At 41.7% G+C, this 18,477-nt stretch overlaps 1 protein-coding gene across 3 annotated transcripts in view; it reads left to right on the top strand.

The window, feature by feature from the left end:
• Positions 1-18,477, top strand: part of nlgn1 (neuroligin 1) — a 363,572-nt gene that overhangs the window by 154,406 nt on the left and 190,689 nt on the right. For all 3 annotated transcript variants that reach the window (XM_028027192.1, XM_028027190.1, XM_028027191.1), the window contains one exon: positions 469-621. In XM_028027192.1, the coding sequence (XP_027882993.1) occupies positions 469-621 (153 nt within the window). The remainder of the gene's footprint in view (positions 1-468; positions 622-18,477) is intronic.

The raw sequence follows: 18,477 nt of genomic DNA, 5'->3' as shown, positions 1-18,477 counted from the left end.
TTGTTTTTTGTTTTTTTTTTAGAAAAGGCAGAATCTATCGTTGTATTTACTAGCCAATTTTTCTGCTGATTAATTGCTCAGTTTCTGTATCAGTTTGATATGACAGGTCAGATTGCCACTCCTGCCTGTTGACAGCTGATTTCCTGGAGTATAATCAAGACTCATCGCTTTAAGTATTCTGTTTCATTAATACAGAGAGTATGTGAAATTTAAAATGGTTCACAAAATAAATCCCCATTTACCAGTCAACACAGTCCAATCCTTTGAATGGAAAAAAAAAAATCAATTTGATGCCTGAAGCTAACAAGGTCTTCATATTAAAAAGCCAGTGTGCCAGCACAATTCTGGAAAAAAAACTAAGAAGTAGCCAAAGTCTACTAGAGAATTAAAATTTCATCACTGTCTGTCACCTTCAATCTGTCATCTAATCAGTCCTTCTGCATGTTCCACCTCCTCTTCTTCCTCCAGATATAAGGGAGAGTGGAAGCCCCAAGCCGGTGATGGTTTTTATCCACGGGGGTTCTTACATGGAAGGAACTGGAAATATGTTTGACGGCAGCATCCTAGCCAGCTATGGGAACGTCATCGTTATTACAGTCAACTACCGCCTGGGCGTCCTAGGTAAGAATCCTTCTGTTTCATATGTTGCAAGCAACTGGACTTTATTTGTTTCTTTGCTTCTTTGTTTCTTTCTGTTTTTCTTTCTTTCCTTCGTTCTTTCTGTATATCTTTCCTTCATGGTTGAACAAACATAGCGTTGCTTTCTGGCTTGAACTGGGAGTACTCAGGCAGTTTTTGCTTCACTCTGCTGTAATCTGATCTGTGGCTGGTGTCGGCTCTCTTTTCCTTTCCCATTGTGAAGAAGACTCTGAAAGGTTGCTTTAAGATGGTTGCTATGTTGAGGTATTTCATCTGACAGACGAAAACCGCAGAAGATTGTCAAGCATGTCTGTGGTTGGATGAGTCCACGCCATTGAAAGGTTTGTGGGCATGAGGCCATCAGGGCATGTTTTCCGTTGATTCAGTTTGAAGACATTCCTGGGTTTCTGATCCCCAGCAGATGATTAGACAAGGCTTAGTCATACACACATAGAGTGAAGTTGATGCTGATTTGTGTTACTCTGTGTTGGATGCACTTTTTTTTTATTTTCACTCCGACTGACATAAATGTGACATATGTTTTTCAGTGTAAATATTGAAGGTTTGAAAAATATGGACTCAGAGTAAATCATCTCAAGTTTCATGACCCTCTTTTTTGTTCTCCAGTCAACAGTGTTTGATCAATACTGGGACAATCAATTCTCCCTTTTCTCTGCTCTCCATTGTATCTTGTCATCAGTTGTATTCATAATTCCTTCTTCTTCCAGAGGGCAGGTATGTATCGCATAGTTGATGAAAACACAACTTTCACCGACTCTAAAGCAGATCATAATGCGGTTTGTTTGAATGAGAGGAAATGATCGCATTTTCATATTGTTTGGTTACTACGGTTTCAGGTTTTTCTGATTAAACTAGACTGAACTAGTGATTGAGGGCAATACTCACCTTTCATTCCAATGAAAATCTGTCTCTGCATATTTGTTTCTATTTGTAGATGTATGTGTGAAAGTGAAGAATGAGCATAGACATGGCCCATTCCTTCCAAAGCAAATAAGCAAAATATGAGTCAAATATTAATGCTGTCTGCAGTAGTCTACACTGTCTAGTGTTATTTGAATCATTCAGACTGATTGCTTTTATATGATTTATTTATTCACTCTGCCGGCATACTCTAATCAGAACTGATAGGAATACTGTTGCTACACATATAGACTAATAAAAAAGACGATTCACTGGCATGAGGTTTATAAAATGTATAGGATTTTGTTTTTGTTCATATTTTTTAGTTATTCAAGTTAGAGTATTCTATGTTCCTTAGTCCTTATTAGATCAGTTTCGTTTCTGTTCAGATCTTTTACGGTTTCTCCTTATGTCTTTGTCTCTATAGTTTATTTTTCTTTAGTGTTAGAATTATTTTCTGCTCCCCTGTGTTTTCTCCCCTGCTATCTTTTGTCACTTTTTTTCTCCTCCCCTGTGTAATCTTCCCTGTGCCCTTCTCTCCCCCCCCTTCAATTTACCTAAACGTTCTCCAACTACTCTCACCTGCAACCTATTAGCTCATCAGTCAGCTCTATTGTTCCCACACTCTACCTCCCAATATTTAAGGCTCTCTGCCTCTACCACTAGTTGCCAGTTTGTCTTGTTGTTTCTCTTGTCATGTCTACTTGGTAATTTTCCTCATCTTTACGTTTCCTCATGATCCCCCCATGTCTCCAGTTTGACTTTGTTTTTGGATTTTTCTGTTTCTGTGGACTTTCACATTTTGTAAGTTTTATTATTTTTATTTATTTTTTTGCCTTAAATGATCAGTACCACCTGATGACTTTAGACTGCTGCTTTTGGGTCGACCATCCTCAACACAAAACATGACGCTGAGACTTTCTGTGGAACCAGTTTTCAATATAGAAATTGATGTGTCCGATAAAATTATAAAACTTTCAGACCCGATTCATTAGATTTTTTTTTTTGCTCATTATGTCAAAGGCATTTTTTTCCCAAGTCAGAAACCAGATATCTAGTCATTATGAAATATAAATAATACTAGCCCTAGGATGAATCCCTGAGGGACTCTTTATTGCAGATTGGGTTTATCAGAATTGCAATGCTTAACAGAAGCAGTTTCCTACTGTACTAACATCAGTGTGCTACCATAGAAGTCATACTGTATAATTTAAACTTTGCTAGAATAACCCATTGAGAAACTATTTTAAAAGCTTTAAAGAGAATACTTCATGAAAACCATCCATACAGAACTATACTGATCATATATATCTGACTTTTTTGTTGGAACTTTTTTCTTGGAACTTCCACTTCCACCTGGAAGTGGAAGTTCCAAGTGGAGGTTTGTTGAAAGTTCTTCCAAGGAACCTCCACAGTTCCTTGGAAGAAAACACTTGTGTTTTAAAACAGAATAAATCTAGTCAAAACATTAACCTTTCACATTTTATTTCCAACCTGCCTTCCTTCCACTCCACCCTTAATTTTCTTCCCGTTTTCCTTTTGCTCTGATGTCCAAGTTGGAAATGGTTCCAGGCCTAATAGTGTTGGAGAAAACTGTCTTCTTGCTGGTTAACATGGTGTCTCTCCTTAGATTAGACTGTGTACATGTTTACCCTCTTGGCGGTGGAAGAAGAGTGTGTTACTTTATCTTACCAAACCTTCTATCTTGCGTGTGTGCATGCGTCGGCGTGGGTGTGTGTGTGTGAGGTGTTGTATGCAAGTTATTAAAGTTTTAATAACTTGCATACAACTTTTTGACATACAGTTGTTTTTCTTTCAACTCTGTCATCCATTTAAAAAGTACATCAGCCAGTTTGCTGGGTTGCTCTGTTAGGACATACATATTGGTGTGAAATTAAGAAGTTCTGAGCCTGTGTTTAATGTTCCATTTATTTTGCCTTAAAAATGTTTGAAGTAACATCAAGGAATTAAATCTTACCCAACTTAATCACATTTCACCTTATTTCAATGGTGGGCCATATTAGAGTGACCACAGTGAAGGTTTACCTCGTTGGCCAGAATAAAGTAGTTTCTCTGATCTGTGGCAGTTGTTCAGGTGGTCAGCATTGAGTTGGAAGACAAATCCAAAAATATCTTTGACATTTTTTAGCTCTAACATGCTCATTCATATGTGAGTCATAGAGAAAGTTATCATTAAGGATGTAACAATTCATCAAATGTTTGAGTACCTTGATTATTAAAATTTTGGCTGCACTATAACTGATGCTTAGTGCAAGTGTAGCTTTACAGATTAATCAGAAATTACAATTCAGCTTTCAGCTGCAGTCTTCAACCGAGCTCCAGCCCCAAAGAGCACCCACCCATTCACACGCACACACACACACACACACACCTACACACGCACACACACACAAACAGTTCCACCAGACTAGCGGCAGCAGCAAACACCTGGTGACACTGCACATCTGCTGAGCTCCTAAGAACCATTGTAAATGGCATCACAGAGAAGCATTGCTATGATGACGTACTGAAGGGGATGTCGGAGCTCCTTAAAGAGACAGATGCCATTTTCAAGGTTTCAAATTTTAAAGTTAAATTTATTTTAAGTTATTTTTTGTACATATAACATTTTTAAAACAACTGAAGGTAACATAGTTACTTGATTATGCTATGAAATTAGACTTTGTGCTTGGAAGATACATAGATCCCCTTTGGTTGAAAATTTGTTCAGTTGGTTGATATGGTTTATAAAACATGCTGCATGCTGTCCTAAACTCCATGAGAAAATACATTTACTTGAAGGTTACATCTAAACCACAGGATCATATAAAGTTTTTGTGGACCTCAAAAGGACACAATTGAGACACAAACTATGAGATGTGCATTTGACCTTACCTGGCCCACTACAACCTGTTTGCTAGAGTCTGTTGCTTTGCTGACAGACCAGCCTCTTTTCCTCACACCAGTGGTTTTCCTGCTCCTCCTTGTGGGTTTCTGTGCAAGAGTGAGCACTTTCCAGAAGCCATTAATGTCTTTAAATATGTAGAGCTGCTGACACAAAGCTGTATTTATTAGTAAAGAGCCTTGGCTACAATGGATTTGGCCATGGGGCACATATATAGTATTTTACAGTTTGTGTGTGAGTGTGTGTGTGCAGAAGCACGTTTCTTCTGGAGTTTCTCTGTTGTGCCGATCGGGTGATAATGAAACACATGCTGTATTGCTGTCAAAGTGCCATTAAAAAGTGGCAAGTATTTATTGTTCATGTCATCTGCATCACTTTTGGTCTGCTCTCAGCTGGAGGCTCACATTAATTTGGTTTATACAAATAATCAGGTACTAACCACATTCAGGCTGTATTAACTACAAACAAATGAAATTGTTTATTATTTATGTCCAACCTGAATGAAAATTGCCAGAAAAGTGGCACGATAATACTGGCTTTGCTCATAGTGCTGCTTTAAATGAAGGGTTTCTCCATGGTGATTTGATGCAGGGCATCTAGAAAGTGAGGCTGTGTCTTTAAGGCTGGGCCCTCACAGTGTTGAGTTTGTTTTAGCCTGGCCAAAACCTTTAATCATGCTGATTGATGAGGTGCATTTCCCTGACTCAAACCTTCTCCAAATACCTCTTCCATTCCAGCCATACATCAGCCTTTGAGCCAATTCATCAAGCCTTTGATTGTTTTAAGATATACCTGGCCAGTAAAATATCCATTTCTCTGCATGGCATGGCTCCTCTAGCTCTGCCCTCTTTACAGTCCTGGGATCGCCATAGAAACCTTCGAGGGGAGGATGGGGATGCAGTTGGAGATTGATTTTTTAAAGAGTATTTTCTGAATTACTTTAAAGTAATTATTCATGTTTAATGAGAGGAAAACAATACCTAGTAATGAGTCTTTGTTTTAAAAGGACTTGGTAGAAAGAAATTGAAAACACATTGAGTGAAAATGAAATCCAAAAACATCCTATTTTTAAAGACCAGCAATGTGTGTGACAAAACTAACATATAGCTACTAAAGGCAGTTGTGTTGAACCTGGGGCGTTCCCAAGCCCCCCAGAGTGGAGCTTGGGAACAACAACCACCCACCCACCCACCTACGGCTGAATTCTACTAAGACTTGAGACCCCCTCATCAGATGCATATAATTGCCTTTTGTAACAGTTCAAACACCAAATATGCCTCAATCTGCATTAATCCACACACTTCAGATTGTCATTACGCTACAACAGAAGCTAACATTCAAGCTGTTTCTTATCTCTGCTGCAATACAGCAAAGGGAAGGGTGCTTCTGGATTGGGTGCTTCAGAAACAACATCCAGATAAGATAAGATAAGATAAATCATTATTGTCATTGTCACAAGAACAACAAAATTCAAAAGGTGCCATCAGTCAGTGCACATGCCCAAAAACAAAAAATAACTGTCTCACAATTCACACACAACACAAGAATCAACAAACTGGCAAAAAAAAAAAAAAAAAAAAAAAAAAACACTAAATAAGAACAGCCACATTCTCACATACATCATTTATGATGATTAATGGTTGTTTTTGATTGCATTTAGTTTTGTTATTGCTATCGGGTAGAAACTGTCTCTGAGACGGTTGGTTCTTGTTCTGGTTGCTCTGTATCTTCTGCCTGAAGGCAGCAGTGTGAACAGAGAATGTCCGGGGTGAGAAGTGTCCTTTGTGATGTGTTGTGCTTTTCTTAGACAGCGGTCGCTGTACAGGTCCTCCAGTGAGGGGAGAGGGCAGCCAATGATTTTTTGGGCTGTATTCACAACCCTTTGGAGAGCTTTCCTTTGAGCCGTAGCCGTAAAATATAAGAGCATTAGCATTGCTCCTATATTTTACCTCACCAAGCTGCATTTTCTCTCAGATGTTTTCTGAGAGATGTTTGCTCTCAGATGGTTTATGATTTAGTAGATGATTTATGCTCTACTAAAATCATCTGATGAATTGTTCATGAATAATTTAGTTGACTTCCACTAAAGGAATCTGCAAATAGGTGAATCCACAAATACTAAGTCACAAACAGGGTCTGGTTCACTGTGGTTGGTTAATTTACTTATACAGACCCATTTAATGAATTAGAATATTGCTGAAAAGCCAATTTATTTCAGGAACTTTGTCACTAAGTGAAACACATATATTATTTACACATAGATGGATGCCTGAAAGCCTTGATTTCTGTTAATTAAGAGGATTTTCCACTTAGAGGATTTAAGTTTTTACATGGGACCAATAAAAAAAATATTTAATACAGAAATGCAGCCTTGACACCTGCTTAAAGGTTATTTTCAAAAAGTATTTTTATTTGGACAAACAAGACTCATCGAGACATATTCTAATTTATTAAATATCACTGTAAATGCTGTCTGAAATATGATGTATAAGACACACTTACCTTCTCTGTCAGTTATTTCATATTTAATGCAGCCAAGGTGTCATGTTTCCTACTAACATTGGTTTACTAATAGCCAAATTTTCATGCTATACATTTCATACACTTTGTACATAGTTTATTTAAATACTTACCTTCATTTCTACTTGACAGAAAAACCCCTTTCTGACTTAATATAAGTAAAGTCAGGCAGTAAAGAGTTAGTTAAACAATGCTTCAGGTTTTCATCTATTGAGACCTGGCACTGACAGTGATGAAACATTTTTTTTTGTTTCTTCTATTATGGTGTTCACTTTGGCCTGCTGCATCAAATTTAAATCATAACTGGAGGACAGCCATCAGCTATCTGATGCAAACAAAGTGCTCACACCTGTACCATTTGATGGACCAGATTGCACTAGCATGTGACCGGGACTTTCTGTGTATAACAATCTGACAAAGAGGAGACAGCTGGCATTAAACATGTGTTAAAACTATGTGGCATGTGATGCTAACGGATGGTTTAGATGCAGTAAGATGTCTCACAGTGCATGCTTCATGTCCTCATAGCAGAAAGCAAGTCTGAGTGTGATTTCTCCATTTGAGTGCTATTTGTAATTGTTTCCTGCTCCCCCTGCCCTTTCAATGCGATAAACAGTAAAAACTAAATTTTCATTATTTAACTCATGTATTGTTTTCAGCTTGTGTGCCCACAATCTTTTCTAAATTATGAATATGTGTGCTTGTTTGAGGAGCATTACCTCTGACACAGGCCTTATCCTCATTACTTTCTTTTTGAAAATATTACTCACTTCCTTGCTTACTGTCATATATTTTCCCTCTATTTCTCTCTACTCTGTAATTGTGTTTCTTATTTGGTGCTTGCTTTGACCTGCTGCTTGGATGTTTGGGGCTGTTACTTTCATGCGGATTAATTCCTTTCTTCCTGAAACAAATACCCTAATGATTTACTTTCAATGCTCTGTGCTCATAACTGTGTCCCCTCTTTACTTACTTGCAAAATGTTGCATGCAAAAAAAAAAAAAAAACATCTAGAAACAATTAATTTCACAACTATGTGAGGAGGCCAGCAACTCCAATGAGGCACTAGTGTATATTTACAAATAGCAATCAAAAAAATTGCACAACTTTTCAAAGATGTCCATAAGTAAATTACGGCTCCTGCTAATGATTGTTTTTGGATTTGATTATTTGGATGACTAATTAATTAATCAGACATAAAATTGGCATGTTTTGTGGATTTTTCATTTAACCATTTAAGCCTTTTCATATAATATTAGAAATACATAAAAAATATGTAAATAAATAATTCAATTTCTTTTTAAATAAGAGAATAAACGTTTTATTGCCTAAATGCCCTCACAGCATTCCTTTAGTGAACACTTGATTATTTGTAGCAACGGATGCATCTGCAGCTAAAAAAATACTTCTAAGATTTACATGATTTACACATCATTAAAAGGTGCTAATTATTTTGAACTATGATACTTGTTTAATCTTAGCTGCTATTTTTTTTTAGTCTTTATACTCTAGTTCAGTGATTCCCAAAGTAGGTCCTCAAGGCACTGACCTGCCTTGCTTCAACACACCTCATTCAGATGACTGCAATTCAGCAAAATCCTGTTAATCAGCCATCAACTGAAACCATGTATGCTGAAGCAGGAGAATGCCTAAAACATGCAGTGCAGTGTCCCCTGAGGGCCAGGGTTACAAACTTTTCTTTAGTTAATGATTAACCAGTTGATGATTATTTCAATGATTGATCTCAATTAATCTGATTAATTGTTTCAGCCCTGTAGAACCTTGTTTGTTTTAAGCAGTTGAGCTATTATTTCTGGCCATACTTTGTCTGAGATCTGGTATTTTTCCGAGTTTGGATCCCGGGGCTTTTTGTGGTAGGCTCTAAAATGTGTGTGCTTGCGTTGAATGAATCACCTGTTTACCTTTAGATCTCAGTGTCTCCTGCTCTACAACATTTTATCTGAACTGTAGAGAAAAGCTAGCCTTGATCAGTAAGCTAGCTGTTTAGAGATGCTCTGCTGTTTGTAATACTTTCCTTACTCTGCGTCCCGGCCGGAGCCAAACTGGAGAACATTTTTCAACATTTCTTTTGTTTTGTTTTTTTCTTTTGTGCATCAAAGGACAGAGGCCTAACAAGATAATGTCTGAAAAGTCCAAATATGTCCTATCAGGCTGTTCCTATGGCAAACAGCCATGTAGTAGGAGCTTGTTTAGAACTATCAGGCTAGGAAACAGCACAATCAAAAATTTTCCATCAGCCTGTGTTGAATTTCTAATATTGTCTCAAACATAAGAACATTTAGTATATCCACAGAATTTCAGTACTGTGGTTATATAGTTATTGCGATGGATGGCCAGAGACTGGCTAAATAAGCATTTTATAGATACTTTCTATTCTTTTTCCTGCATCCTCTGTTGGGGAAATGGCAGACATCTTCTTGGCTCAGCTGTGCCATCCTGCCATTCTCTACTGAACCAAAGCTTTTCCCTCTATCCTCACTTTTTAATTTGGCATTTAACTTACAACATAATCATCTATTCAGTGAGTGGGCGGGTAAGCTAGAAGACCTTAACCACACTAATGGTGATCTGGCAACGGAACGCTTGGCTGCGTTGGGCTAACTGCAGCTTTGCTTACTGGATTCATCTGGCAACAGCTGACTATCTGGACATGCTGGCCGAAACCTTTTCACATCAGAACTTACTCCACCATTATGCCTTAGTACACCATTATATAACATAAAGACTCTTGTTTATTTAGAATATTAATGCCCAGAGTCACTCTGAGCTTCCAACACCAAAGCTTTTAAAGAAGTTGTCCAAACATTGATCAAATACTACATCTTTCTAGTTTTATTCAGATTCTTTTGTCTGGACACCTTAATCCAGGGCTTCAAAAATATTTAGTTTAAGATTAAAGCCTTTTATATTAAGTTGTTGCATTTAATTTACCCACAATCAAGTAACATACTTACACTTGATTATGGGTATAGGGAGATTATGTAAATTAAACTTTTGTCAGCTGTTGTAATGTCATTTCTTCATCAAATACATGATTAGTTGTAACAAATAATTTTATTTGAAAAATACTTATTTTAGCTGTAAAAACAATACTGTTAAAATGTTGTAGATGGTTTAGCTTTTATGAATTGAAATAAAATATTGTCATGACATACTGTACATAGGCATGTTGCTTATGCTGCAATACATTCTGGGTAAATAATGTATGCTATGTCCAGCTGCACTAGTTCCATCCAGCCAAAACAGCGATGAGTAATGCTAAGCTTTTTCAATTTGAACCAGAACATGTTGAAATTGATGGGAATGTAGAAATCAGAAGAGGTAATAAAGATAAGTACCAAATGGAGGAAAGAGTTTCTGCTGCTGCTGCAACCTTCAGCTGCATGAATGAAACAGATCGGACTGTGTGATCCTTGAGTAGTTAACATGACTGTATCAGGTCAGATCTTCAGTCTGATGTTGGGTTCATGTCTTCACATAAAGCAATAGCAAAAGCGTTGCTATCATTTAAAAGAGTTTCCAGTGCTTCCTGTCTCTGATGTTTCTCCCAGCGTCTTGTTGCATGTCATTTGCTTTTAGCTTGTTAGATTCTTCTTCAGTTTTGCTCATACAAATAACTCAAAGTCTTATGGAGAGAAATGTTGAGGGCACAAATATAGGTCCTTCGCAAGTTGTGTTCGGCACTTCACTGTTTTTTTTGTAATTTTTTTTATTACAGCCAACAGCAACGTAGTGTGTCACTGTCTAAATTTACACCAGTCAAATGGAATTTGATGACAAATAATCCAGGTAAAGGTAACTTTCCTGTGCTGACTCTGTAGCTTCCATCAACATACTATGCACTAAACAGGCGAAAAAATGGCATACTCCATGAGTGAAAAATATAACAAAAGATATAAAATTTTTGAAGTAATTATGAATTTTTACACATCACAAACCACAATTTTTCAGGTAGTATGAAAATTACAACATAATTAGGCCAACATGTTTAACTAATTGTGCATCCCTTTAACACCTCCTCATTTAAAGCACTGCTTATTACCACAAAGGTCCTCATTAGAGCTGCAGTCTGCCGGTGAGTATCTCACTCACAGAACACCCCTCTCACAGCTCTCCCTCTGAGCTCCTCCAGACTAGCGGCAGGAGCAATTAGCAAACACCTGGTGGAACTGTGCATCTGCTGGGCTCCTAAGAACAGTTGTAAACAGCATAGCAGGAAACCATCGTTGTTATAAAGTGCTGAAGGGACAGTGTCTCTATCTGTAGGACATTCTTAAAGAGACAGAGGCCAATTTCAAGTCAAATTCCTTTCAAGTTATATATGATATACACAGCATTTTCATAACTGGCAGTAACTTGATAGTTACTTGATTGTGCTATGAAATGGTACTATGTGTCTAGAAAATACATAATACTGCCCCATTTCATTTTAAAATCTATTTGAATTTATAATCAATACAGCTATTCAAAAAAACTGGCATCCTGCTAACACTGGGGATCAGTTGATGTTGTTATGGTTGCATCAAAAATTCTGTCCTGCTACTTTCAAACTGGTGGGGCTCTGAGAGGCCAACTGATTGCAAGAGCCTGGAACAGAGCTGATTTTCCTGGTAGGAGGCCAGCGGGGCACGTGGAAAGATGGGTTAAGAGACAAAAAAATAACTTCCATCCCCCTAAATCCAACTGTAGACACCTCGATGTAAACAGCGTGAGCGGATACCCATTTGCAGAACCCCTGGTGATGTTGTTATTTATTGATCAAAGCCTTTCCTTTGGCTTGCTTCTGACTGGAAGCTTGAGCCAAGGGTTGTAAGCTTATGTTCATGTCTGCATGTGTGTAATGAGGCTAATACAGCAGAGGTACATATGCAAACACGATCAAAGTGTGTGGTGTAGTTCCCACCACGGCATACTGCATACATAGAGATTTGTACCAGTCATAGTTTCATTGCCTTGTAATAGTTATTCATTCCTTTGTAATTTTCAAAGCCTGTTTTAGATTTTTGCATGGTCTGAGGCATTTGCTGTAAGTGTGGTGCAGACGTGTTCTGCCTCTCAGGTTGTCAGTCTTTCCACAGTCCTGAGGGAACTCCACAGACTATCTACCAGCACTGAATAAAACCATTGCCAACAAGCTATAAAGAAGACAAAGAGTCCGAGGGACAGAACGATGAAGAGAAAATGTGATTTAAGACACAATGGGGGTTGTCCGCCCGGCACGACAAAAGCCATCTGATTGGTTATCAGTGTGAGTCACAAATCTGCCAATGCCATATTTTTAGAGGTCAGACATCAGGCAACAGGAGAGGGAAGAGAGAACAGCATGACGCTTCATGTAGCTGAGAACATGTCAGAGTTCTTCTGTCATCTTGGTCAATAACTGGCTAATAATATATACCGACGTCCTGTTTAACCTGTAGTTTGCTTTCATTCTAGTTACCATTTTCTCATAGATTTTCCTGTCTGTTATTTGAGACATTTTTGTCTGCAGAATGGATGTCCTGGCATCAGTTTTAATGAGCAGTTCCGTTGATTTCAACAATGTGTCAGCTTTAGGTGTCATCCTGCTGAGCAGAGTGTCCTTTAAGTTGTATCCCTGAAAGCGCACGTTGCCGAGGTTGGTGTGATGGATGAGCATGAAGCAAGCACATCTGACTTTCACAAAGGAGACTGAACATGCAATAAATATTTGCCTTGTAAAATGCTGCGGTACTTACTCCAACCTTACCCAAAAGGCATTTTTAATGCAAAACTACTGCTGTCAAAACATTGTTTTAGTGTCATCCTTATTTGACTTTGAACATGCATAATAACATATGCTAATATCAGAAACAGGAGGGATTTTTCAAATCAACTTTTCAGAAATGAAAATACCATATAATAAAATGCAAATATGTAATTTATTCACATCACAGTTGTCTTTTCAAAATCAAAAAGAAAGATGTATATTAGAGAGCTTAATTAATATAAATCCTAGTTCACATGGCAGGATTTTTGGTCCCGATACTCCCCTTCAGACAATCATAGAAGGTTCAGCGTTTTAAGACCCTAACCCTAACCCTAACCCTAAGCGGTGCTTAAGAAAATTATAGCACCCGACCCCTTTGGGGTCGACCCCTTTGGGCCAAAGGGGTCGGGTGCACTGTGTGATGGGTGGCGGCCAAGGGAGGGGACCCTGGCGGTCCGATCCTCGGTTGCAGAAACTGGCTCTTGGGACGTGGAATGTCACCTCTCTGATGGGGAAGGAGCCGGAGCTAGTGCGTGAGGTCGAGAGGTTCCGGCTAGAAATAGTCGGTCTCACCTCGACGCATGGCTCTGGTTCTGGAACCAGTCTCCTTGAGAGGGGCTGGACATACTTCCACTCTGGAGTTGCCCAGGGAGAGAGACGTCGGGCAGGAGTGGGCATACTTGTTGCTCCCCATCTCGGCGCCTGTACGTTGGGGTTTACCCCGGTGAACGAGAGGGTAGCATCCCTCCGCCTACGGGTGGGGGGACGGGTTCTGACTGTCGTTTGTGCTCACGGGCCGAACGACAGTTCAGATTACCCACCCTTTTTGGAGTCCTTAGAGGGGGTACTGGAGAGTGCTCCTCCTGGGGACTCCCTTGTTCTGCTGGGGGACTTCAACGCTCACGTGGGCAACGACAGTGAGACCTGGAGGGGCGTGGTTGGGAGGAACGGCCCGCCCGACCTGAACTCGAGCGGTGTTCTGTTGCTGGACTTCTGTGCTCGCCATGGATTGTCCATAACGAACACCATGTTCAAGCATAAGGGTGTCCATATGTGCACTTGGCACCAGGACACCCTAGGCCGCAGTTCGATGATCGACTTTCTCATCGTTTCATCGAATCTGCGGCCGTATGTCTTGGACACTCGGGTGAAGAGAGGTGCGGAGCTGTCCACTGACCACTACCTGGTGGTGAGTTGGCTCCGGTGGTGGGGGCGAAAGCCGGTCAGACCTGGCAGGCCCAAACGTGTTGTGAGGGTCTGCTGGGAACGTCTGGCGGAATCCCCTGTGAGACGGAGCTTTAACTCCCATCTCCGGCAAAACTTCGAACACGTCCCGGGGGAGGTGGGGGACATGGAGTCTGAGTGGACCGTGTTCCGTGCCTCCATTGTCGAGGCGGCCGATCGGAGCTGTGGCCGCAAGGTTGTCGGTGCCTGTCGCGGCGGCAACCCTCGAACCCGTTGGTGGACACCTTCGGTGAGGGATGCCGTCAGGCTGAAGAAGGAGTCCTATCGGGCCTTTTTGGCCTGTGGGACTCCGGAAGCAGCTGATGGGTACCGGCGGGCGAAGCGGCATGCGGCTCGGGCGGTTGCTGAGGCAAAAACTCGGGCGTGGGAGGAGTTTGGAGAGGAAATGGAGAAAGACTTCCGCACGGCTTCGAGGCGATTCTGGTCCACCATCCGGCGTCTCGGGGGGGGAAGCGGTGCAGCACCAACACTGTTTATAGTGGGGATGGTGTGCCGCTGACCTCTACTCGGGACGTTGTGGGCCGGTGGGCAGAGTACTTCGAAGACCTCCTCAATCCCACCAACATGCCTTCCACTGAGGAAGCGGAGCCTGGGGACTCTGGGTTGGGCTCTCCAATCTCTGGGGGCGAGGTCGCCGAGGTGGTTAAAAAGCTCCTCAGTGGCAAGGCCCCGGGGGTGGATGAGATCCGCCCGGAGTTCCTTAAGGCTCTGGATGTTGTAGGGTTGTGTTGGTTGACGCGACTCTGCAATATCGCATGGACATCGGGGGCAGTTCCCCTGGATTGGCAGACTGGGGTGGTGGTCCCCCTGTTCAAAAAGGGGGACCGGAGGGTGTGCTCCAATTATAGAGGGGTCACACTCTTAAGCCTCCCTGGCAAGGTCTATTCAGGGGTCCTGGAGAGGAGGGTCCGTCGGATAGTCGAACCTCGGATTCAGGAAGAGCAGTGTGGTTTTCGTCCTGGTCGTGGAACACTGGACCAGCTCTACACCCTCGGCAGGGTCCTGGAGGGTGCATGGGAGTTCGCCCAACCAGTCTACATGTGTTTTGTGGACTTGGAGAAGGCGTTCGACCGTGTCCCTCGGGGAGCCCTGTGGGGGGTTCTCCGGGAGTATGGGGTACCGGGCCCTTTGATACGGGCTGTCAGGTCCCTGTATGACCGGTGTCAGAGTCTGGTCTGCATTGCCGGCAGTAAGTTGGGCTCGTTTCCGGTGAGAGTTGGACTCCGCCAGGGCTGCCCTTTGTCACCGATTCTGTTCATCACTTTCATGGACAGAATTTCTAGGCGCAGCCAAGGTGTTGAGGGGATACGATTTGGTGGCCTTAGGATCTCATCTCTGCTTTTCGCAGACGATGTGGTCCTTTTGGCTTCATCAGATCGTGATCTGCAGCTCTCGCTGGATCGGTTCGCAGCCGAGTGTGAAGCGGCCGGGATGGGGATCAGTGCCTCCAAATCCGAGGCCATGGTCTTGAGCCGGAAAAGGGTAGAGTGCCTTCTCCGGGTCAGGGGGGGTGTCCTGCCCCAAGTGGAGGAGTTTAAGTATCTCGGGATCTTGTTCACGAATGGGGGAAGAAGGGAGCGGGAGATCGACAGGCGGATTGGCGCAGCGTCTGCTGTCAAGCGGGCGCTGTACCGGTCCGTCGTGGTGAAGAGAGAGCTGAGCCAAAAAGCGAGGCTCTCGATTTACCGGTCGATCTACGTTCCCACCCTCATCTATGGTCATGAGCTTTGGGTCATGACCGAAAGAACGAAATCGCGGATACAAGCAGCCGAAATGGGTTTTCTCCGTAGGGTGGCTGGGCTCTCCCTTAGAGATAGGGTGAGAAGCTCAGTCATCCGGGAGGGACTCAGAGTAGAGCCGCTGCTCCTTCACATCGAGAGGAGCCAGTTGAGGTGGCTTGGGCATCTGGTCAGGATGCCTCCTGGACGCCTCCCTGGTGAGGTGTTCCGGGCACGTCCCACCGGGAGGAGGCCCCGGGGAAGACCCAGGACACGCTGGAGGGACTATGTCTCTCGGCTGGCCTGGGAACGCCTCGGGATTCCCCCGGAGGAGCTAGAAGAAGTGGCTGGGGAGAGGGAAGTCTGGGCCTCCCTTCTGAAGCTGCTACCCCCGCGACCCGATCTCGGATAAGCGGAAGAAGATGGATGGATGGCTGGATGGATGGATGGAAAATTATAGCTGATCATCCTGCTGTGTGTGGTGTGTTAAGACTGGTTCGGTTAGTAAAATCTAAAATCTGGGATATTCAACATGTTTGGCATGGCCCAATATGGCAGCGCGTGTGGAGTCCCCTGACTGTGAATGGAAATGTATCCTGTTTAATGTGTTGAAGTCTGTGTTTTCCTCTATTTCTTCTAGGTATTTGCATGCTCGTGTGTACACATGCACACACATAAGAGCGCATGCGCACAAAGCTAAGACACACTATGAAACACCCTTTTTAGGGTGTAGCTTGGATAAAGGCCAACAAAGAGAACTAGAAACTGTTGTTTATTGCATTTTCCTCTGTTAGCCCCTAAGGATAGGATGAACAAATGGACCAGCGCTGTATTTTCGTCTTAGTAAATGGAATTCATGAATTCAACTCACTGACTCTCTTTCAGCCTCATACATCAAGAACCTAAATAGAGAAAGCATAATTTTCCACAAATGTGACAGGTAGCCAATCAAAAAGCACAGAGGGAAATCCCAAACAAAGAACAGCTGACATGAGAATCCGGTGGATGTTGGATATGGAGGATTGTCTAGGTGTTATGTGGCAACAATGTGAATGTTTATTCAACATTTGGTGCAAGGAATATCAAGAGAAATGACAAGGAGAGGAGTAGGAGTGAAATTGCTAACGCAGTTGATATATACTTTTCAGCTATCCATCGTTAACATGACATAAGTTAGTTGTAATGATAACTTTATTCATTCAGCCAGGGCTTGACACTGAAACAAGCTACTTGCATTTCAAGTAGATTGTAGTTGTGCTAGTAAAACATTTACTAATGCCTGGTTTTAATATTTGTTAACTGAACTTATATCTGTCATTTCGTGCCCATTTCTCTCAATGTAATTGTAAACATCAAAACAGAACAACTTACCTCCATCTCCGTATCATAGTACAGCAAAAAGAGCTGTTGTCTCCACTCCTTTATCCAACATCTTTTGTTTTTGTTATGTCTGTTATCGCTTAAAATAAGTCCACAAACTATTGCCATTGCATCCTCGGCAATGTTCTTCTACTCCAAATTCATGAATCTCAATATTGGAAAGTGAAATGAATGTGTTTGTGGTGTGTTGCTCCTGCCCTGTGGCTGCACACCCACCATACATGGTACAATCCAACCTGTTATACCTAAGAGTTTTTATTGGCAGCTGTGTGGTCTCTGAGGTTTTTAGAGTCCTGCCATGTGAACTAGGCATAACTGAAGCAAACAAGAAATTATAAGAAGATCAATAGTGTGACAGGTTTTACTATATTATATCTGCCATGAAAGTGTGAGCTTACACTTTGATGTCTTCTTCCCATAATCAAACATCAACTTCACTTTTACCCCCTAAAACTCCCAACAGAACAGTTTAAAGTAATTTTCCTATCCATGAAGTGATAGCTCACAGACCGTATCTCAACAGAAACTAGTCTTATCTTTTCAGCAGTGTAACTTTGGGTGAACTGCTATTCATAGAAGCAACTCTGTGATCAGACATTTGCATTAACTTGTTGATCCTATCTCCATTTTTGTCTTTCACTCGCTTTGCCATTCCTGCCATCTCACTGCAGCAATAGTCTATTTTCCAGAATCCATCTGCCATATTGCCTTCTCGCTTTGTTCCGAAACAAATCCCATAATCCTCTCAAAGGTCAGCCTTCTCTTTTCTTGCCTGTACAGCTCTCAGCACTTGCCATGTATTCATTTGTTTTTCCCCAATGGAAACAATAGAACAATATGGGAGATAAAAGGGAACGAGGAGGTGGATGAGACGGTGGGAGATCCTGTTGTTTCCCTCCGTCTCCCTTGTGCACCGCTGTTCGCTCCGGTTTTGGCTTCTTTTTGTTTTCAGTCATTTGGATTCGGCAAAATTATTTACTGGCATAAGAAGCGTTGTCAGAAGCCAACAATTAGCGGTTCCTACACTGTCAGTGTACTGGCTTACTTAGTGGTTGGTTCCAAACTTAATTCATTTTGCTGAATGATTATTATCATCATTTTCCATGCTGTGGGCCTGGTTTGTAAAGCCAGAAATCTTTAGGTTCTGGATTTTGGCAAATTCAAAGCAGGCTTGTGAAGAGACCTGCAGCTGTTTTTCATTCGTCATGTAGTAACATACACTCTGCACTTGGAACATATATTAGTCCCAACAGAAGTCATCAGGCCCACACACACTGGAGCCTGTTGTACGAGTGAACACAGAAACGGTGGCTAAATTACACGGAACCAGAGAACAGGAGACAGTGTGATCATTGAAAACTAAATGGCTGATTTGCATGTGCAACATTCATCTGCAGCAT

Source organism: Xiphophorus couchianus, chromosome 9 (genome assembly GCF_001444195.1).
Source record: "Xiphophorus couchianus chromosome 9, X_couchianus-1.0, whole genome shotgun sequence".
NCBI classification, from domain to species: domain Eukaryota; kingdom Metazoa; phylum Chordata; class Actinopteri; order Cyprinodontiformes; family Poeciliidae; genus Xiphophorus; species Xiphophorus couchianus.
The sequence above is the reverse complement of the archived record's forward strand: the minus strand, read 5'-3'. Positions and strand labels throughout refer to the sequence as shown.